The 22489-nt window shown below is 40.8% G+C and overlaps 1 protein-coding gene across 11 annotated transcripts in view; it reads left to right on the top strand.

Moving 5' to 3' along the window:
• The window catches only part of ZRANB3 (zinc finger RANBP2-type containing 3), a 308526-nt gene that overhangs the window by 266171 nt on the left and 19866 nt on the right, over positions 1-22489 (top strand). For 9 of the 11 annotated variants that reach the window (XM_031651750.1, XM_031651752.1, XM_031651754.1 and 6 more), the window contains 3 exons: positions 11184-11598; positions 13761-13961; positions 17697-17788. In XM_031651750.1, coding sequence (XP_031507610.1) covers positions 11184-11598; positions 13761-13961; positions 17697-17788 — 708 coding nt within the window. The remainder of the gene's footprint in view (positions 1-11183; positions 11599-13760; positions 13962-17696; positions 17789-22489) is intronic. The other 2 variants (XM_031651757.1, XM_031651751.1) reach the window with 1 other exon arrangement.

The raw sequence follows: 22489 nt of genomic DNA, 5'->3' as shown, positions 1-22489 counted from the left end.
TGTGACCTTTGGGTCCTGCCAGTATAGTAATTTCCTAGCCATTCAAATCCATGTGCTTTTTTCTACTTACCTTATCAACAGTTTCCCTCTGGACAAGTGTGACCCTACTTGTCATTTGCAGTCTTATGAGAAATTATCCAAACTCCAGTTACAGTGACAGACAGATGAGCTCAGCTAGCACATTTTGTGCCTCCACAGCACTCTGTGCTGGCATTCTTCAGTTTATAAAAATTACTATTTCAAAGAGGCCAGAGGGATTCTTATGAATTATGTAAGAGAGTTCATGTATTTGCTTCTCCTTAAAAAGAGTGTCACCACCCATGTGTATATTCACATATAAATTATCAATCCCTCTTTATGTGGAGAAAATTAAGGAAAGAAATGAAGCTATTAGGGCTGGTGCGATGACTCACGCCTGTAAGCCCAGCACGTTGGGAGGCCGAGGCAGGCGGATCACCTGAGGTCAGGAGTTCGAGACCAGCCTGGCCAACATGGTGAAACCCTGTCTCTACTAAAAATGCAAAAAATTAGCGGGGCATGGTGGCGGGCACCTGTAATCCCAGCTACTTGGGAGGCTGAGGCAGAAGAATGGCTTGAACCTGGGAGGCGGAAGTTGTGGTGAGCCGAGATCACACCATTGTACTCCAGCCTGAGCAACAGAGTGAGACTCTGTCTCAAAAAAACAAAAACAAAAACAAAAAGAAGAAAACAAAAGAAATGGGGCTATTAAAACCACAAGTGCATCTTCAGATTTTTTTTTTTTTTTTTTTTGAGACAGAGTCTGGCTCTGTCGCCCAGGCTGGAGTGCAGTGGCGCGATCCTGGCTCACTGCAAGCTCCGCCTCCCGGGTTCATGCCATTCTCCTGCCTCAGCCTCCCGAGTAGCTGGGACTACAGGCGACTGCCACCACGCCCGGCTAATTTTTGGTATTTTTAGTAGAGACAGGGTTTCACCATCTTAGCCAGAATGGTCTCGATCTCCTGACCTCATGATCCTCCCGCCTTGGCCTCCCAAAGTGCTGGGATTACAGGCGCGAGCCACCGTGCCCGGCCCCAGATGTTTTATTCTACTCTCTTAGACCCAGCCTTTGGTGGGTCCTGAATTTTTGAAACTATGGGGACAATAAAGAACTGCTCCCCACAAAACACACACAATGCAGAAAAATGACAATTTCAGGGGCTTCCCAAGCTCACAGAATACCATCCAGGGTCTTGTGAGAAGCCTATAGACTCCAAATTCAGAACTCATATTCAGGCCTGGCACCTATAATCCAAGCATTTTGGGAGGCCGAGGTAGGTGAATTGCCTGAGCTCAGGAGTTCAAGACCAGCCTGCCCAACATGGTAAAACCCTGTTTCTTTTCATTTTTGTTGTTGTTGTTGTTGTTGTTGTTTTTAGACGGAGTTTCAATCTTGTTGCCCAGGCTGGAGTGCAATGATGCGATCTTGGCTCACCGCAACCTCCACCTCCCAGGTTCAAGTGATTCTCCTGCCTCAGCCTCCCGAGTAGCTGGGATTACAGGCATGTGCCACCATGCCCAGCTATGTTTGTATTTTTAGTAGAGATGGGTTTTCTCCATGTTGGTCAGGCTGGTCTCAAACTGCCAACCTCAGGTGATCCGCCCACCTCAGCCCCCTGAAGTGCTGGGATTACGGTGTAAGCCACAGCACCCGGCCTCTGTCTCTGCTAAAAATACAAAAAACTAGCCAGGCATGGTGGCACATGCTTATAGTCCCAGCTGCTCAGGAATCACTTGAACAAGAATCACTTGAACCAGGGAGGTGGAGGTTGCAGTGAGCCAAGATTGTGCCATTTCACTCCAGCCTGGGCAACAGAGTGAGATTCTGTCTCAAAAAAACAAAGCAAAAAATCATTTTCAGTAAACCAGGAGCCCCTCTTTGTTTTCATCCAGCAGGTATAATTATCTTTAGAATATATCAAAGAGATTTTCTCACTTGTTTTTCTATTAGTCATAGCTGCTAAATGTCAAAGAGACCTCATCAATCAATTTCCTGCTGATTGCCCAGAGGCTACGATCAGAAAGCACAACTGATGACATGGATCAGGTTTCTCACTGATTACCTAGTAGGAAATCCTTACTCCTTTTAGGCCTTCCAGCTTATGGCAGCCCTGTGGCCAGGACCCTAACTTGTAAGGTTTACTTCCTGTGACAGCATTCATCATTGTTCAGTTTAGCCATCATAACATTAGCCATAGCTAATCTTGTCCTCTCCTTTTGCTAACATTGTATTCTTAAGAGTATCTTTTGGTTCACAATATTATTAAAATGATTTCCTTTCTACCCTTTCCCTTGTTTTCTGGATTTTATGTACTAAAGCCTTAATTTTATTACTCAAGTGTAATGTTCTATTTTAGAACATCACCTATACTGATTACTCCCATGCACTGTTCATAAACTACCATAATGGCAGAAGTATGCATCAATTTCTCATACTGTCAGTCACTACTAACCTTACCTCTCAACCTGCCTTCAGCACATAATGAGAATTCTCAAATGCTATTTTCCCAAAATAAGTCATTGCTTAAATAGTAAAATAAGTTATTTTTAAAATAGCTTAATTAAATAGCTTAGTTAAGAAGATCAACTGTAAAGCTGGTATATGAAGGCCCTGAGAATTCTTTTTTTGGGGCGGAGGTTTCTTTAGTTGTTTTGTTTGTTTATTTTTGAGATGGAGTATGCTCTGTCATCTAGGCTGGAGGGCAATGGCGCAATCTCAACTCATTGTAACCTCCACTTCCTGGAGTCAAGTGATTCTCGTGCCTCAACCTCCCAAGTAGCTGGGATTACAAGCACCCACCACCATGCATGACTAATTTTTTTGTATTTTTAGTAGAGACCGGGTTTCACTGTGTTGGCCAGCTGGTTTCGAACTCCTGACCTCAAGTGATCTGGCCACCTTGGCCTCTCAATGTGCTGAGATTACAGGCGTGAGCCCTCACACCTGGCTAATTTTTGTGTTTTTAGTAGAGATGGGGTTTTGACATGTTGTCCAGGCTGGTTTGATCTGTTTGACCAGATCAAGTGATCTGCCTGCCTTGGCCTCCCAAAGTGCTGGGATTACAGGCATGAGCCACCACACTTAGCCTTCTTTGTTCTGTTTTGTTGTTGGGAAGGTTTCTTTTGTTTTAACAAATGTTGCAATTGTTTTTTTGTTTTTTGGTGTTTTTTGGTGGGAAAATGGAGATATAAGTCATTAAAGAAACAGATTCTTTAAAATATAGAATGGGACAAAAGATTCAAGTATTTTTTAAACATTATTCAGTATAGATGACAGTGGACTATTATACATTTTATATATATAGCTATGCTGACATCAGTTTGTTTTATTTGCTCTTTTTTTTTTTTTTTTTTTTTTTTTTTTTTTGAGACGGAGTCTCGCTCTGTAGCCCAGGCTAGAGTGCAGTGGCCGGATCTCAGCTCACTGCAAGCTCCGCCTCCCGGGTTCACGCCATTCTCCGGCCTCAGCCTCCCGAGTAGCTGGGACTACAGGCGCCCGCCACCTCGCCCGGCTAGTTTTTTGTATTTCTTAGTAGAGACGGGGTTTCACCATGTTAGCCAGGATGGTCTCGATCTCCTGACCTCGTGATCCACCCGTCTCGGCCTCCCAAAGTGCTGGGATTACAGGCTTGAGCCACCGCGCCCGGCTGCTCTTCTTAAGAAAAAAAAATTTAAGGCCAGGCATGGTGGCTCATGCTTTTAATTCCAGCACTTTGGGAGGCTAAGGCAGAAGGATTGCTTGAGCCCAGGAGTTCAAGACCAGCCCAGGCAACATAGGGAGACCCTTGTCTAAACAACAACAACAACAAAAGTTAACCAGGCATGGCAACATGCACCTATAGTCCCAGCTACTCAGGAGACTGAGGCAAGAGGATCTCTTGAGCCCAGAAGGCTAAGGCTGCAGTGAGCTGTGATCGCACTACTGTACTCCAGCCTTGGTGACAAAGTGAGACCCTGCTTCAGAGAGAAAAAAAAAATTTTTTTAAGTATAGGAAGAGAGGTGGTTGAGGTTATGGTTAAGGCATTAAATTGAAAACAAACAGATTAAGAAAGATTCCTTAATTAATGGTAAGTTTTTGTTTGTTTGTTTGTTTGTTTGTTTTTTAGACGGAGTCTCACTCTGTCGCCCAGGCTGGAGTGCAGTGGCGCAATCTCGGCTCGCTGCAACCTCTGCCTGCTGGGTTCCCTGCCTCAGCCTCCCAAGTAGCTGGGATTACAGGCACGCGACACCACGCACAGCTAAATTTTTGTATTTTTAGTAGAGACGGGGTTTCACCATCTTGGCCAAGCTGATCTTTAAATCCTGACCTCGTGATCCACCCACCTTGGCCTCCCAAAGTGCTGGGATTACAGGCGTGAGCCACCGCGCCTGGTCTCTTTAGCACCTTTCTCTGACCAGCTCCGTGGGTGGTAGCTAACATTGTGTCGTCTGTGGAGTCTGTGGAGAAACTGACTAGACCAAGCAAAAACTTGTGGAGACTGAAGGAGATCATAAAAGAGTCGGTGATGATGCTACAGTGAAGTCTCCCATGTGGAACTCCTGATGGCATTTTAGCATCTTATTAAATATCAGTTGATAACAAAAGGCCACCAGACATTGAGGATAACCTCTCATGTGGAAAACAGAAACCAAAACAAACATCCAAGCCAAGAATGAGACACAAAAGCAACAGAGACAATGTAATGAGCTGAAGAAAATGTAAAAGCAAAACAAAAACCTACGATCAGTAGCCACAGAGAAGTAAAAATATTGTGCTCATGAAACAAGAATAAGAAAAAGGAAAAATCAGAGAATACAACAAGCTCTTAGAGCTTAAAACTTTAATACCAGAAATTAATAATTAAATAAGGAAAGAAAGAAGGATAATGAAGAAATTACCCAGAAGTAGAACAAAGATATAGAAAAAGTGAAGAAAATTAAATAATCTGTTCAGAAACTTTTTTCTTAATAGGAGGTCTAGAAAGATAAGATAGAGGAAGAAAAAAATAATTTAAGAAAACTTCCCAGGACGGAAGGACACAAGTTAATCTGATTGAAAGAAAGTACCTGCTGAGCACTTTGGGAGGCTGAGGCGGGCAGATCATGAGGTCAGGAGATGGAGACCATCCTGGCTAACACGGTAAAACCTGTCTCTACTAAAAATACAAAAAATTAGCCAGGCGTGGTGGCAGGCGACTGTAGTCCCAGCTACTCGGGAGGCTGAGGCAGGAGAATGGCGTGAACCCAGGAGACAGAGCTTGTAGTGACCTCATGCCACTGCACTCCAGCCTGGGCGACAGAGCAAGATTGTCTCAAAAAAAAAAAAAAGGAAGTACCTACTGAAAGCCAGGTGCAGTGGTACGCCTGTAGGTCCCAGCTACTTAGGATGCTGAGGCAGGAGGATTGCTTGTGCTCTAGGAGTTTGAGCCCCATCTGGGTAACACTGAGACCCCATCTCTTTAAAAAAATAAAAAATTAAAAAAGAAAGTACCTACTGAGCATCTACTATAATGAATGGGAAACCAAAACACACACTAAAGCTATCACTCTTCTGATTTTTTGCTTTGAGTTTTTTTCTGGATATCTTTTACTCAATCGACCATTAATTTTGTTCCCTTGTTTTCTGTCCTTTTTACCTTTTCTTTGTTGAACTACTCTATGTGGCATGACATCCACTTTTATGATTTTATCCACCTGCATGTCCATGATTGTTCTCCGATACCTACATCCAATTCTCTCTCTCTCTTTTTTTTTTTTTTTTGGAGACAGAGTCTCGCTCTGTCACCCAGGCTGGAGTTCAGTGGCACCACTTGGCTCCCTGCAACCTCTGCTTCCCGGGTTCAAGTGATTATCATGCCTCAGCCTCCCAAGAAGCTGGAATTACAGGCGTGTGCACCATGCGCAGCTACTTTTTGTATTTTTTGTAGAGCTGAGGTTTCACCATGTTGGCTAGGCTGGTCTGGAACTCCTGACCTCAAGTGATTCACCCACCTCACCCTCCCAAAGTGCTGGGATTACAGGCATGAGCCACCATGCCTGGCCTGGCCTCAGTTGACTCTCTCATGGACTCCAAACCTGCTTCCTGGAATCCTCTACCCCAGTACCACTAGTTCTCATACATTTCTAAAAGTGAACTTGTTTCCTTATCTCTTGTTTTTTGGTCTTCTAATGAACCTATTTATCTTTCTGTATTTTCTATTGCAGTAACTGAAAATTTCATCCCTACCATGTTATAAGTCAAAAATCTAGGAGTCTGAGGATTACTCTAGGCCCCTGCATCTTCCTCATCCCTCATGTTCAATCAGCATGTCCCATCAGATCTTGCTGATAACCCCATATGTCCTGAGTTCTCAGGAACCCTCCTATTCCCCATTCATCCCTCAAGGAAGGGACAATCAAGGGTCATTAGACATTTGAAGAGAAAATCTATAGCATGAAAAAGGTAAGCAAAAGTAAACTAATACACAGATTGATCCTGAAGATAATTTAAAAAAAAACTCTTAAGTAGTAGTTTCAGATTTGAAATTATATTGCCTATAAAAATAAAATGAGAATATGGTTTAAAAAAAATAGAGAATAACAAGGAACTTTTAGATGGTAAAAATATAACTGCCAAACTAAAATAATAAGGGTTGAAAGATAAGTAGAGGAAAACTAAGAGTTTACAGGGTAAAAAGACAAAAAGAAGGAAACTATAGTAAAAGATAAGACATAAATGTATAAGTCTAACATTCTACTAATAGGAATGCCAGGAAAAGAGAAAAGAGAAAATTAACAGAAAGGAACTATCAAAGAATAATAAAAATTTTCAAGAGCTAAAGATAGTAGTATTCAAAATAAGGTCTCTTCGGTGCTGAGCAGAATTTTTAAAGGCACATGAATATAGATTATATAGAGGTAGATCACTGTGAAATTTTAAAACACCAGAAATAAAAGTTCCTGAAGAGCCCTAAAAGAAAGCAAAAATGTGCAGCCTACCAAGAAACAACATCTTCAGCATCAACAGATGTTGGAAGAAACAGAACAATGCCTTTAAGGATTTGCGAGGTCAGGCATGGTGGCTCATGCCTGTAATTACACCAATTTGGGAGGCCAAGACAGGTGGATTACTTGAGCTCAGCAGTTCAAGACCAGCCTGGGCAACATGTTGAAACTCAGCCTCTACAAAAAATACAAAAATTAACCAGGCATGGTGGCATGCTCCTGTAGTCCCAGCTAGTTGGGAGGCTGAGGCAGGAGGATCACTTGAATCCAGGAGGTCAAGACTCCAGTGAGCTGTAATTGCACCACTGCCCTCCAACCTGGGTGACACAGCAAGACCCTGTCTCAGAAAGGAAGGATTCGAGGAGAATCATATGCCCAGCAAAACTACTGAATAAGGATGAGGACAAAATCAACTCATTTCTAGATAGGCAAGGACAGAAAGTTTACCTCTCTTGGAAATACAGTATGGTTTAACTAGAAATAGCTGATAGAATTTGTTCATGTTTGCTGAACATTTGCTAGTATTTTCAAAATTCTGCAAGCTCTCTTTGCAGTTTTATTGTATAGAATAGAATATTTTCTTTAAATGTTTAATTCTTTTTGTTTCTTTGTTACCTTTTTTGTTTTTAAGAGATAGGATCTTGCCATATTGCCTAGACTGGGACTCCTGGACTCAAGCAATCCTCCGTCCTCAGCCTCCTAAGTAGCTAGGACTACAGGCGCACGCCACCACACCTGGCTAATTTTTCTGTTGTTTGTAGAGACAGGATCTTGCTATGTTGTCAAGGCTGGTCTTGAACTCCTTGTATCAAACAATCCTCCTGTCTTGGCTTCCCAATGAACTGGACTACAGGCATGAGCCACTGCACTCAGCCTGTTACCTTTTTTTTAAAACACCAACTTCATCAGTCTATTAATCTCTTTGCTTTCCTCCACCCTTTTTTTTTTTTTTTTTTTTGACATGGAGTCTCACTCTGTCACCCAGGCTGGAGTGCAGTGGTGCAGTGTTGGCTTATGCAACCTCCACCTCCCAGGTTCAAGCAATTCTTCTGCCTCAGTCTCCCATGTAGCTGGGACTACCGGTGCATGCCACCACGCCCAGCTAATTTTTGTATTATTAGTAGAGACAGGGTTTCATCATGTTGGCCAGGCTGGTCTCAAACTCCTGACCTCGCGATCCGCCCGCCTCAGCTTCCCAAAGTGCTGGGATTACAAGCATGAGCCACTACGTCTGGCCGACCCTTTCTTTAATTTCCCTTATGCATTGTTTTAAAAATCATATCTCATGGTTAATGATTTCATTCTTTATATTTATCTGAATTCTGTATATTTCACAACTAATTAGATAACTTTTTATAGTATTTGAGAATGTATAAATTAGCCATGCAAAATAAGAGTTCTACATTATTTGGAGTAGTGGGGTAGGGGAGAGTTTTTTTCCCTATGATAACATGTTTTTTTGTTTTTTTGTTTTTTTTTGAGATGGAGTCTTGCTCTGTCGCCCGGACTGGAGTGCAGTGGCCGGATCTCAGCTCACTACAAGCTCCACCTACCAGGTTTACGCCATTCTACTGCCTCAGCCTCCCGTGTAGCTGGGACTACAGGCGCCCGCCACCTCGCCCAGCTAGTTTTTTTTGTATTTTTTAGTAGAGACGGGGTTTCACCGTGTTAGCCAGGATGGTCTCGATCTCCTGACCTCGTGATCCGCCCGTCTTGGCCTCCCAAAGTGCTGGGATTACAGGCTTGAGCCACCGCGCCCGGCCGATAACATGTTTTAATTTTACAAATAAGGGAACAGCCTAAATTTTCCTTCCTTATTTTTTCCCCTTTTTTTTTTTTTTTTTTTTTTTTGAATTTTTATACTGTGGTAACATAAAATTTGCCATTTTAACCATTTTTAAGTGTACAGTTAGTGGCATTACATTCACAGTGTTGTGCACCCACCACCAGTATTTCCAAAAATTTTCCGTTACCCCAGAGAGTCTATAATTATTTAGCAATCACTCTCCATTTCCCCTTCCCCTCCAGCCTCTGGTAACCACTAATCTTTCTGTTTTTATGAATTTTATAATTCTTTCTCATACAGTACCACTAAGAAGTACAGATAATATTCACTTTGTAAAATATCATTTACAATATATGGTATTTTGCTATCATTATCTACAGGGTCTTAGTTATCTATTACTGCATAACAAATTGCTCCAAAACTTAGTGTCTTAAGACAATAGCCATGTATTATTTCTTATAGTTTCTATGGGTGCAGGATTCAACCAGGGTACAATAGGGATGACATGTCTCCTCCATGATGACTGTGGCCTTTCCTGGAAGACACCCACGCTAGGGGCTGATAACTTCTCTGAAGGCTTGTTCACTCATGTGTCTGGCAATTGGTGCTGTCACCTGGGAGCTTTTCTGGGGCTGTCAACTGGAACACTGCAGGCTTTCTCCATGTGGCCTGGGTTTCCTCACACCAATGGTGTCTAGGTTCCCACGGCAAGTGTCCCAAGAGAGAAAGAAAGGGAGTGACAGAGGGCCAGCCAAGTTGAAGCCATATTACTTTCAATGACCTAGCCTCAGAAGTCACATAGCATCGGCTGGGCATGCTGACTCACGCCTATAATCCCAGCACTTTGGGGGCCCAGGGCGGGTGAATCACCTCAGGTCAGGAGTTCAAGACGAGGGCCAACATGATGAAACCCCGTCTCTACTGAAAATACAAAAATTAGCTGGGCGTAGTGGTGAACGCCTGTAATCCCAGCTACTTTTGGGAGGCTGAGGCAGGAGAATTGCTTGAACCTGGGAGGCGGAGGTTGCAGTGAGCCAAGATTGCACCATTGTACTCCAGCCTGAGCGACAAGAGCGAAAAACTCTGCCTCAAAAAAAAAAAAAAAAGAAGTCACACAGCATTATTTTAACTGCATTCTGTTGGGTGAGACAGTTACAAAGGTCTACTCAGGTTCAAGGAAGAAGAACATAGATCCCACCTCTCAATGGAGGCATGTCAGTGTCACATTGTAAGAAGAGCATGTGAAATGACATAAGAATTGGTGTGACCATCATTGAAAATATATTCAGCCACAACGTGTTTCTAACATAGCTCCCAACTGCACCTCTAAAACTAAATCCTTTAATTTACCCTCACTGTAGCTAATAAACCATGGAGACAGGTATCCTACTTTCTGTAATAGGAAACTGAGATTCACACATTGAAAAGATGAAAAACATGCAATGGTATAGCTGTTCTTAAAAAAAAAATACATTTCTGGAAAACAAGGTTATTATTAAAGTGTGTCTACTAAAGAAGCTGTCCTAATTAACAGGTTTTTTTGTTGTTTTTTTTTCCCCCCCAGGGTCTCACTCTCTTGCCTCAGCTGAAGTGCAGTGGCACAGTCACAGTTCACTGTAGCCTCAACCTCTCAGGCTCCAGCAATCTTCCCACCTCAGCTCCCCAAGTAGCTGGGACTACAGGTGCACGCCACCACTCCTGGCTAATTTTTGTTTTGGGTTTTTTTTTGTTTTTTGGGGGTTTTTTTTGTAGCAACAGGGTTTCACCATGTTGCCCAAGCTGGTCTTGAACTCCTGGGCTCAGGCAATCCTGCCATCTCAGCCTCCCAAAGTGCTAGGATTATGGATATGAGCCACCACACCCAGCCTAATTAACAGCTTCCTGGTCAAGATGCTTCTTGGTCAAGAAAACATTTTCATATGAATAACATTATGTATGAACATTGTGTTTATAGTTTGGGTGTGAAAGCGTTTTTTTAGGTCCTTGATTTTCCTGAAATATTTGAATACACAATTGCCTTTTTTCCCCTGACATATATTTAGGGTAATGTATTAAGTATATTTTTATTATATAACCGCTCTAACCAAGTTATCTTACCTCTCTAAAGCTGCAGTTTCCTCCTTCAAAATGTGATAATAATAATAGTATTGACCTCACAGAACTGACATGAGGATTAAATGAGTTAATATACGTAAAATGCTTGGCACACAATAAGTGCTAAGAAAAAAGTTAAGACACAGGAAGTACATGGATATGTTTTACATATATATATGTATGTATATATGAATTCATTTCCAAAAGGTATTTAAAGGATAAGGCAATATGGTTAATTAAAATATTTTGTTAAGCTCTTTTATGTAAGAAGAACATATTAGATTGCTTCTTACTTTGATAACTACTGTTTGCTTTTCCTAGTTCGAAAAAGAAAAACAGCATGATATTCGATCATTTTTTTTACCACAACCTAAAAAAAGACAGTTGATGACCTCCTGTGATGAATCAAAGAGATTCCAGGAGGAAAATACTGTAGTGTCATCAGACCCTACAAAAACAGCTGCAGGAGATACCATCGATTATGAAAGTGATGTTGAACCTGAAACTAAAAGATCGAAATTGGCCGCCTCGGATGACCACTGCAGTCCCTCGGAAGAGACACCATCCCAGTCCAGGCAAATCAGAACTCCACTCGTGGAAAGTGTCCAGGAGGCCAAGGCCCAGTCAGCCACCCCAGCCTTTCCTGTAGAGGGCTGGCAGTGTAGTTTCTGCACATATATCAATAATTCAGTGTTACCTTATTGCGAAATGTGTGAGAATCCTCAAGGCAGTGCTGGTGAGTATATAGAAGGTGACCACGGAGGTAAGGGCTGTTAGTGGTGTCTTCAGATAACCTGTGCTTATAGAGACTGCTGTTATCCACGGATAGTGTGACTCAGCACAACTTTAGCTTTTAAATTGGAATAAGAGCTTCATATAGTGAAGACTGAATTTATCCCTTGTGGAATGTGAAAAGCTCCTGGTTCTGTCAAGAATGTATATCCCCAAACGTCTGTGATATGGCATTAATTTGGCACAAATGGACATTTCTGATTAATGTCAGCAGGATATGAATTCAGTGGGCAGGAATAGAAGCTTTGTTGCTATGGTAGCAAATATGCCTTATACTCATAGACTTACTATTTTCTCTCCTCTGTAGCTAATACTTGTTTTTAAGGAAATTGTGGATTATTTTTATGTTTAAATAGCAAAATAATGTAATGTCGCTTCTTTGCCTAGTCAGTATACATTGTGCCATAGTTTTTGCTTTTCAAAGCATCAAAATTGCTCTATGGATCAGTCTTCATTTGTGAACCGATTTGATGTCTGGCTTTTTTGAGCTTATTCTTTTTTAATATTATTTTAAAGTTAGAAATCATAAATATACCTCAAGTATGTTTTTATAGCATGGGATACCATTTTCTGATGTTTAGTTTCTGAAATGATTATTAATACCCATGGTTGTCATACATCCGTATTCTTGTTTCCAATTCTATAGAGCATTTTTATAGTAATAAAAATGCCAAGCTGACAGTTTTGGAAACTGGAAGTACACATTTTATTTTATCATTTGTAATAATTGTACACATCTAATTTTGCATCATACATTAATTCTTCAAAATATTGGCATTGACAAAGACTCAGCTAAGATATAAATTCTGATATTGCAGTTCCTTCCTCCTGCCTTGCTCTTCTCTCTGTCTTAATTTTGATTTGAAGGAAAATGTAGGGAAGAGCTGAGTCTTCCCTCTTTCACTTTGGGTGCTTCTACCAAAATTGACAAGTCTGCCATGTGGGTGGTGGTTATATTTGTATGTGGGCACCTGTTGTCTGTGAACTAAATTGGAATCACATGCTTATTCCATGTAATATCTCTGTCACAATTAGCATGATTCCATGCAATTCCCAACTGCTACAGGCAATAAAAATAAGTTCTATTTTGACTATGAAATAATGTCAGTTCACATTAAATGTATAAGTTGAATGATTTAGCAACAAAAGTCATAATTTAATATGGGTTTTATAGTTCTGATTTTTCCTTTGTGGTACCAAGAGCAACAATGAAAATTTCTAGACCTGGGATTTAATAAGGAATCTCTCAAGCAACTTAAAAAAATAAAAACTACCTTTTGTGAATATGAAAGTCTGATTAGAGAGAAATAGATAGTCTATGTAACAGTGATATTACTATATATAAAAATATAATTATTAGATTTATATTTCTACCGCTGCCACATCTAATACCCAAATCTTCTCCTCCCTGTTCTTTACTACATCATGCTAAAAACCTGGGCTGTATCTTTGGTCTCTTGCTCACCTCCCACACTCAACCCATCAGGTAACCTCCAAATAAATCTTGATTCCAACCACTTTATCTTTATTGCTACCATCCTACTCTAAAGCCACTATCTTTCTCCCAGACCTCAACAGTCTCCATATTAATCTGATCCTTCAGTGCACAGCAGCCAAAGTGATCCTTTATTCCTTTGCCTAAAACTCTTTAATGGCTTCCAGTTACATTTAGAATATTTAGACCAAGAATATAGGCCCGAGTCCAAGCTTCCTAGATCCATGAACAGCTCTCAACTCAAATGGGACTCCTTTCAGTGCTTGGTCCTCATGACTTTTGCTATAGGAGTGCTCTCCAAAACCTTCTTACAAAAAAAAAACCTTAGTTGTGTCTTTATCTGAAAATATACTATTTACCTATTTGTTTATTTTATTGTCATTCTCTGCCATTTAGAATGGAGTCTAGAATGCAGGGATTTCTCTGTCCTGTTCCTGCTGTCTCTTCAGCATCTAGAATAGTACTGGGCATATAGTAGGCTCCTGATAAATGTTTTGAACATATGAATAAACATTATTCACTTTGTTTCTTTCTATAAGACCTACCTATTACATTCTTTTTACTTTTAAATGTAAATTATTACATTTTTGTAATAATTTTTATTTTAATAGTTATGCAAATAGATAGCCTCAACCATATCCAGGATAAAAACGAGGATGATTCTCAGAAAGACACCTCCAAAAAGGTTCAAACTATCTCAGACTGTGAAAAACAAGCCCTTGCACAGTCAGAACCTGACCAGTTGGCTGACAGCAAGGAAGAGACATCAAAAATTGAGAAAGAAGATGGACTTACATCCCAGCAAGGTAATGGTAAGTCTTGTTTCCATTTCTAGCATCCAAGTAATAACCATATACTTTCACACATAATACTGTTATTAGATTAGTAATTACTACCTTGTTCCAGGTTCCTTTTACTCTCTTTTGTATTAAAAAATACCAACCATTTGTAACTACATACTTAAACACCAGATGGCTGGAAGAGCTGAGTATGTCTGTTGGCATTCAGACATTACACATAGAGCAAAACCGATAAATAGCTACATGTGCTGCCACCAGGCCTGTTGCCCAGCCTCAACCAAGCCTAGCTCATTCACACAGTAAGGGTGTTGTTTTGATATTTGGGAGGTGCTTTGGACAAAACAGTAAGACTGACAGATAATTAACTAACACTTAGCATATCATTAATCCTTTACACAAAAATTGTTGTAAATGGTTGCACTTAATTAGCATTTTTTAAAAAAGTATTTTAAAGAAAATGTTTTTAGGGAACATGATGTCAAGACTGTATGAATCATGACTGCATTTGGAGCCAACCCTACAGTGTTTCGGATTTATTTACTTTTTGGTTGATTCCATTCATTATTTATAGCTGTGATGGTTAGCAAATACCAGCCTGTATGTCATACTTCACTATCATTTATGGGCCAGCTGGCAAGAGACTGAATACTTTTGGGTTATTTTCCTTGTTACTCATTTAGTGACCATAGTAACATACAGGTTGATATTCTTATTAAAACAAACCCAGTAGTTGGGATGAGACTGTTGAAGTTTTTCTTCTAAGTTAGTTGCTATTAAACACTAATACAATTTAGAGTCTGACTCATAGCTTTAAAATGAAATGTTCATTTAAGAATTTCTGAGCTCAAGGCATCTTCCTTTCTTCTTCTCTCAGCCTTCCTTCTGACTTCTCAAGGTCTTCCCAAAGAATGTCTTGGAATGGATCTGTTTAGGTCTGTTCATTTTAACAGCTTTTAAGTAGACAGTGTAGACTCAGGTGGGTTATACTCTTTGGTGTCTCTAGTTTTCTTTATCTTACTGTGAGAAACTCTCAAGTGCTGATAAAACTCTGGTTATGGGACAGCATATGGCTCAGTGAACTAAATAGCAGACTAGGAACCAACACCTGGCAAATGTCATCAACGGGGCTATGGATCTCTTCATCTATGGCAGGGAAATATTGGCTTGTTAGTTGTACATTGGTCTCTTGATGAAAACATGTTAGCTTGTACTTACAAATGCTTTTTAGAAATCACTTTGGGGAGGCTGAGGCAGGAGAATGGCATGAACCCAGGAGGCAGAGCTTGCAGTGAGCTGAGATCCGGCCACTGCACTCCAGCCTGGGCGACAGAGCGAGACTCCGTCTCAAAAAAAAAAAAAAAAAAGAAATCACTTTGAAGTTCTGTTCTGCCAATGAAATTTGCTTTGGCCTCATTCACTCCAGACAATGCCAGCATTTACCCCTTACCTATTCCTGTTTCCCTTTTTTGACTTTTCAGATCATTGGGCTGAGAATTCCACATAAGAGGTATGCTTCACATCTTTCCACTAACATGAATTTCAATGAAAAACAAACAGAAAACAAAGGAAGCACACTATGTTAAATGCTTATTCTACCTACATATGCTCTTTTAGAACCAGAGTGATATGTACTACTCTAGAACTGTAGTTTTGTTCTCTCTGGAATTCCAGGAGTTTGGAAGAGTAACCATAGGTGCATTATCTATAGTCTCAAATCATTAATTTACACTTCATGGCAACACTGAAAAGATAAATATGTTCCCTAATGTAGCTGATAGCTATCAAGAATTAATATCAACTGATTTGGAATTATTACAGTTATTTTTATCAAAGAATGGCTTCTGATCTTTAAGCATTAATGCATAGTTCTTCAAAGAAAACTGCCAATTAAGCTATGACACAATACCTTAATGTTAGCCCAGACCAGGCCACATCATCCTCTGTTGCTTTGACATTTCTTTCATGTGCTCTGAGGGATTTGGCAATTTCTCCTGCTGTCAGTTGCTTTCTTTGGCATGTAATAGGCAACCCTTTTGAACATCTCAGTAACCAAATGTAAGACATCTTCCTCTATTTGCAGAGCTCTCGTTTCCTTTGGTACCATGAAGCACTCCATTATTCCTTTACAAGAAAATAAGATATTTTGGTTATTCCTCCAGTGATACACATTTGCTCCTTTAATATCAAGTTTATGCTTTCCTGGTCTGTATCCAAGTTTTATGGTATATATGATAACTTTTCATTTCAATACCAAATCATAGTGAAAAAATGTAAAGACATTTTAAAGGTAATAAAGTCAATACATATAGTAACAACAATGCATATACCTCATGTGTAGTGTAGAAGTGACAATAGTATTACAGCTATGACTCAGCTTATGCATACTAAGGCAAAGACAACTGTTTTACAACTGCCACATGGCCAGCAATGATTGTAAAATGCCATCGTTGTTATTGACTGTAAGACATGCCAGTTTCAGAGATGTTAAAGTACATTTTTTTTTTTTTTTTTTTTTTTGAGACGGAGTCTCGCTTTGTCGCCCAGGCTGGAGTGCAGTGGCCAGATCTCAGCTCACTGCAAGCTCCGCCTCCCGGGTTCCCGCTATTCTCCTGCCTCAGCCTCCCGAGTAGCTGGGACCACAGGCGCCGCCACCTCGCCCGGCTAATTTTTTGTGTTTTTAGTAGAGACGGGGTTTCGCCGTGTTAGCCAGGATGGTCTCGATCTCCTGACCTTGTGATCCGCCCGTCTCGGCCTCCCAAAGTGCTGGGATTACAGGCTTGAGCCACCGCGCCTGGCCTAAAGTACATTTTTGAATTTACAAAATAAGGGAATAATTCATAAATCAGGTTTGTAAAGTGGTCAGTGCCTTGATTAGAAAAATAATAGTATGATGACATTGCCAAGTAGAATGGCAAACAAATCATAGACTTCTAGGTCTGGGAAAGTACTTTAAAAGATCACTGAGGAACTGTGAGAGAAGGTAAGAGCACAGGCTCTGGAGCCAGCTTGCAGGTTTTATGTCCTCTTACTAGGCATGTGACCATAAGTTAGCGTGCCTCAGTTTCTTCCTATGTAAAATGCACTATTTATTTCTGAAAGGTATTACTGTATGTACCTACAACAGTGCCTCGCACATTGTGTGTGCTCACTAAATGTTAACTCTAATTATTATTTAGACTTGCATTGATAATCCTGTATCTCCTGCAAAATATATTGGACAGTAGGACTAAGAAAGGGCTAAATAAGAAGAGATTATCAGAAAAGAAGCTTGTCTACTTATCTTCTTTTGTGAATGTCAGGCACTAGGCTCCAGGGAATCAGGCATTTAAGTGGCCCTCAACATAGCGATGTTGCTGCTAATAATCAAAATGGTGCTTATTCAGTCTCAAATCTACTCTAGCAAAAGGAATAGATTAGTCTAAACTTCAAGACCAATAACAACTCTTATTGGTGGAAATTCTTCCTTATGCCTACCTAACTTGTATTTTTTCAGCTAATTCTGAATCTGTTTGTTTCTTGTTAGGTCATTAGCAAAAATGTAAAACAATTGGTTACCATATAAGCCGATATGCTCTTCAATGGCCTACTGTGGTAGTTTTATTTCAAGGCTAGACAGTTACTTTTTGTTAAATATATTGATATTTTTGATATAGCTATTTCATCATTCTAACCTACACATGATTAAAATAAGCTATTTTAGATAGAGAGTAGATAAGCCTTCAGGTTCTCTTTTGTCTTCTTTAATAGAACAGTTGAAGAGTTCAGACACTTTGCCAGTGTATGACACCTTAATGTTTTGTGCAAGTAGGAATACTGACCGGATTCACATCTATACTAAGGTAAGCATCATGCAGAGTCTGTAACTTGAAACATAAAAAAATACTTCCTTTTTTCACTTTTCAGTGGAGATACTTAATTTTATTAACAATGAGATAAGCATCTAGTTATTTTCCTCCTTAAAGCTAATTCTCAAATTTCTGTGTTAAATCTAAAGACAATGAGAGGTAAAACCACACAGTCTTTAAGAACATAGACTTCAGGGCCAGACTGCCTCAGTTAAAATCTGTTAGTATGTAATCTTGGACACATTACTCAACTGCTCTGTGCTTCAATTTCCTCAACTGTAAAATGTGGTATACCCCATTTACCCCATTTATGTGATTATTACACATTGTATGCCAGTATCAAATTATCTCATGCATCCCATAAGTATATAAACCTACTCTGTACCCTTAAAAATTAAAAATTGTTAAAATAATAAAAAATAAAATGCAGACAGGATTTGTTGCAAAGATAAAATGAGCTGAGTCCTGTAAAGCACTTAGGACAGTGCCTGGCCTACATGAACTCTCCATAAATGTTAATCCTGCACTGATCACTTGCAGCAGCAGGAGCAGCAGCGTCTTTACAGAAGCCTAGACCTGCCCATTCATGTTGAGTAAATGCTAGGAAGCTTTTGTCAGATGATTGCTGATTCCTGCCATAGGCTAGCTTAGTAGTACCCAAACTTTTTAGACTCAGGACCTCTTTGCACTCCTAAAATTTATTGAGAACCCCAAAGACCTTTTGTTTATATAGGTTATATCTATTGATGTCTACTATATTTGAAATTAAAATGGAGCTTCTCAAAAATATTCATTTATGGTTGGATGTGGTGGCTCACGCCTGTAATCCCAGCACTTGGAGAGGCTGAGGTGGGTGGATTACCTGAGGTCAGGAGTTTGAGATCAGCCTGGCCAACATGGCGAAACCCCCTCTCTACTAAAAATACGCAAATTAGCTGGGTGTGGTAGCGAGTGCCTTTAATCCCAGCTACTCGGGAGGCTGAGGCAGGAGACTCGTGTAAACCTGGAAGGTACAGGTTGCAGTGAGCCAAGATCGTGCCACTGCACTCCAGCCTAGGCGACAAAATGACACTCTGTCTCAAAAAAAAAAATTTTTTTTTCATTTATTCACTTAAATGTGAATAATTAACAATTACATTTTTCTATTTCTTTTTTTTTTTTTTTCTCACCCTGTTGCCCAGGCTGGAGTGCAGTGGCACCATCTCAGCTCACTGCAACCTCCACCTCCTGGGTTCAAAGGATTCTCCTGCCCCAGCCTCCAGGTAGCTGAGACTGCACGCACCTGCCACCACACCTGGCTAATTTTTATATTTTTAGTAGAGATGAGGTTTCACCATATTGGCTGGGCTGGTCTCGAACTCCTGACCTTGTGATCCGCCCACCTCAGACTCCCAAAGTGCTGGGATTACAGGTGTGAGCCACCACACCTGGCCATTTTTTTGTTTGGTTGTTTGTTTTTTTTAGAGAGAGAGGGTCTTTTTTTTTTTTTTTGAGACAGAATGTCTTGCTGTGTTGCCCAGACTGGTCTCAAACTCCTGGGTTCAAACAGTCTGCCACCTCAGCCTCCTAAAGGTGCTAGGATTACAGGCGTGAGCCACCATGCTTGGCCAACAATTATTTTTAAGTGAGGAAATGCATATTTTAAGATAAATAAACCCATTATATATTTATATAAATAACTTTTTTATTTAAAATAATTATATTTTCCAAGTCAAAAAAATATTTAGTGAGAAGATTGTCATTGTTTTACATGTTTAGCAATTTTCTCTAAAGTCTTAATGGAAAATAGTGGGATTCCGGTATCTGTCTCTGTGTTCAGTTTGTTGAGACAGCATTTCATGTAGCCACTGGAAAAAGTCACCGTACGTTTGTGAAAGAATGAGAGTGGAAAAGGCAAACAGTATCTTGCTATTGGTATGAAAACACGACATTCTGAAAGTGAGAATCTATGGCCTGGATAGATTATTAATACTTTTATTTGGTCTAAAATTTTAAATTTCTTTTTTTTTTTTTTTTTTTTGAGACGGAGTCTAGCTCTGTCACCCAGGCTGGAGTGCAGTGGCACAATCTCGGTTCACTATAACCTCCGCCTCCCAGGTTCAAGCGATTCTCCTGCCTCAGCCTCCCGAGTAGCTGGGATTGCAGCGCCCACCACCACACCCAGCTAATTTTTCTATTTTTAGTAGAGACAGGGTTCCACTGTGTTGTCCAGGCTGGTCTTGAACTCCCGACCTCGTGATCTGCCTGCCTCGGCCTCCCAAAGTGCTGGGATTACAAATGTGAGCCACTGCGCCCGGCCTAAAGTTTTAAATTTCTAATCTTTATAAGTATAATAAGATAGTATTTGAAACTTTTAAAACTCATGGTCCATTATATCGATGTTTAAAAGATAATATGTTGGAGATGACCAAACTTTCCGTTACAGGTTTTCTACTAAACCAAATATAGATATAGATAGATAGTGTACCATGTAATAATCTTCTCTTAGGAGGAGATGGCTAGGATCATGAATACCAGCATCCCCAAGCAGCCTCTAGCATAGGACAATAACTGAGAGAGAGACACCAAGAACCAAGCCAGGCAGTAATCAATTCTCCTCTTACAGGTGTGGAGCCTGATCTACCATGTGGAGCCTCTGACATGGTGAACCAGGCTACAGGGAACACCAGTGACTCCTTTATTCATCTTGAGGCAGGTTTAAGTGCCTGAGCCACCCTCATCCCCCATGTTGGGAGAGCTTTAGGCCATGCTTCTTTCTCAGACCATCACAGGAGAGGGACAGAGAAATGGTCCCAAGAGGGGCTTGAAGGTAGACAAAACCAAAGGACAGACACCAGGCAGAGCATACCACAGAAATCCAGAAGCCCTTAAATTCTTTAATCTTTTTTAACTCTATACACTGAAAGCTCTGCCTCTTGGATTACCTGATCAGTGTTGTATCCCTGTTGGGGTGCAGACAGAGAACTGCAGGCTCCTGATAGAGGGTATAATGCACCTGCTGCCAAACCAAACCACAGCGACCACCTCGCTCACCCGTATTCAGGCTCTGCCGCCAGCCTAGTAGCCTGCTTCTTCTTGACATTTCTGTTAATGGTATCAAATATAGTTTTATGACTGTTCTAAATACTTACATGTCTCTTTACCATAAAATGTTATCACCCAAATAATTTTCCACACACAAGACACTGAGCAGATGAATTGTTGACATATCTTTTCACAACCAGAGTAGAGCTGAAATGAAAGCTTTCCTTTTCACCTTAAAAGAGCTGAAGTAAGGCTGGGCACAGTGGCTCATGGGTGTAATCCCAACTCTTTGGGAGGCCGAGGCAGGCGGATCACCTGAGGTGAGGAATTTGCGACCAGCCTGACCAATATGGTGAAACCCCGACTCTACTAAAAATACAAAAATCAGCCGGGCGTGATGGCAGGCACCCATAATCCCAGCTACTTGGGAGGCTGAGGCAGGAGAATCACTTGAACCCGGGAGGTACAGGTTGCAGTGAGCCAAGATTGTGCCACTGCACTCCAGCCTGGGCAACAGAGTGAGACTCTGTCTAAAAAAATAAAAATAAAATAAAATAATTCCTAGTTCACTGCCTAAAAGGATACCCCTTTAAAGGAAGAGTAGTAACAGACATTTAGCATCCTGTGTCATATTAGAACTGTTCATTTCAGCCAGAATCCCATGTCTATATCAGGGTTTAGAATTACATACCAATTTTTTTTTTTTTTTTTCTGAGATGGAGTCTCTCTCTGCTGCCCAGGCTGGAGTGCAGTGGTGGGATCTCGACTCACTGCAACCTCTGTCTCCGGGGTTCAAGCAGTTCTCCTGCCTCAGCCTCCAGAGTAGCTGGGATTACAGGCACGTGCCACCACGCCCAGCTAATTTTTGTATTTTTTGTAGAGACAGGGTTTCACCATGTTGGTCAGGCTCATTTCGTGCTCCTGACCTCGTGATCCTCCCGCCTTGGCCTCCCAAAGTGCTGGGATTACAGGTGTGAGCCACTGCACCTGGCCTCAAAATTTTTGATCAGTGCGTACTTTTTGTATGTTTTTCTCTAAAGTAATTGTGGGAGCTGTAACTTTTTTTTTTTAACTGAGAGAATATGAGTTCAACTATTGATAAAGTAGATTTTCGTATGAGAGATTCTTCCCATTTATAAAGGAAATACCTCTACTGCACCGCTGTATGTGGTTACTTTGTACCCTTAAGATTTCAGAGGCTGGGCATGGTGGCTCATTCCTGTAATCCTAGCACTTTGGAAGGCTGAGGTGGAAGAATCACTTGAGCCCAGGAGTTCAAGGTGTTAGGATCACATGAGCCCAGCAGCCTGGGCAACATGGTGAAACCCTGTCTCTACAAAAAATAGAAAAAAATTAGTCAGGTGTGGTGGAATTTGTGCCTGTAATTCCAGCTACTTGGGAGGCTGAGGTGGGAGGATCACATGGGCCCAGGAGGTTGAGGCTGCAGTGAGCCGAGATCACACTGTTGCACTCCAGCCTGGGTGACAGAGTGATACCTTGTCTCAAAAAAAAAAAAAAGGGAAAAAAAAGATTTCAGGATGTTGTGCACCGATGGTTGGGACCTAAATGCAGTTCCACTTACTCTCCAGGTGGTACTATTGGCAGACAGTCCTCATTGACTGATACTGTGACATTGCTTTGGGGGAGCAAATTTTTAAGTAACTTCTCTAG

The sequence above is a fragment of the Papio anubis genome, chromosome 10 (assembly GCF_008728515.1).
Source record: "Papio anubis isolate 15944 chromosome 10, Panubis1.0, whole genome shotgun sequence".
In the NCBI taxonomy this organism is placed as follows: Eukaryota; Metazoa; Chordata; class Mammalia; order Primates; family Cercopithecidae; genus Papio; species Papio anubis.
Note: the sequence above shows the minus strand (reverse complement) of the source record. Positions and strands in the feature narration are given on the sequence as shown.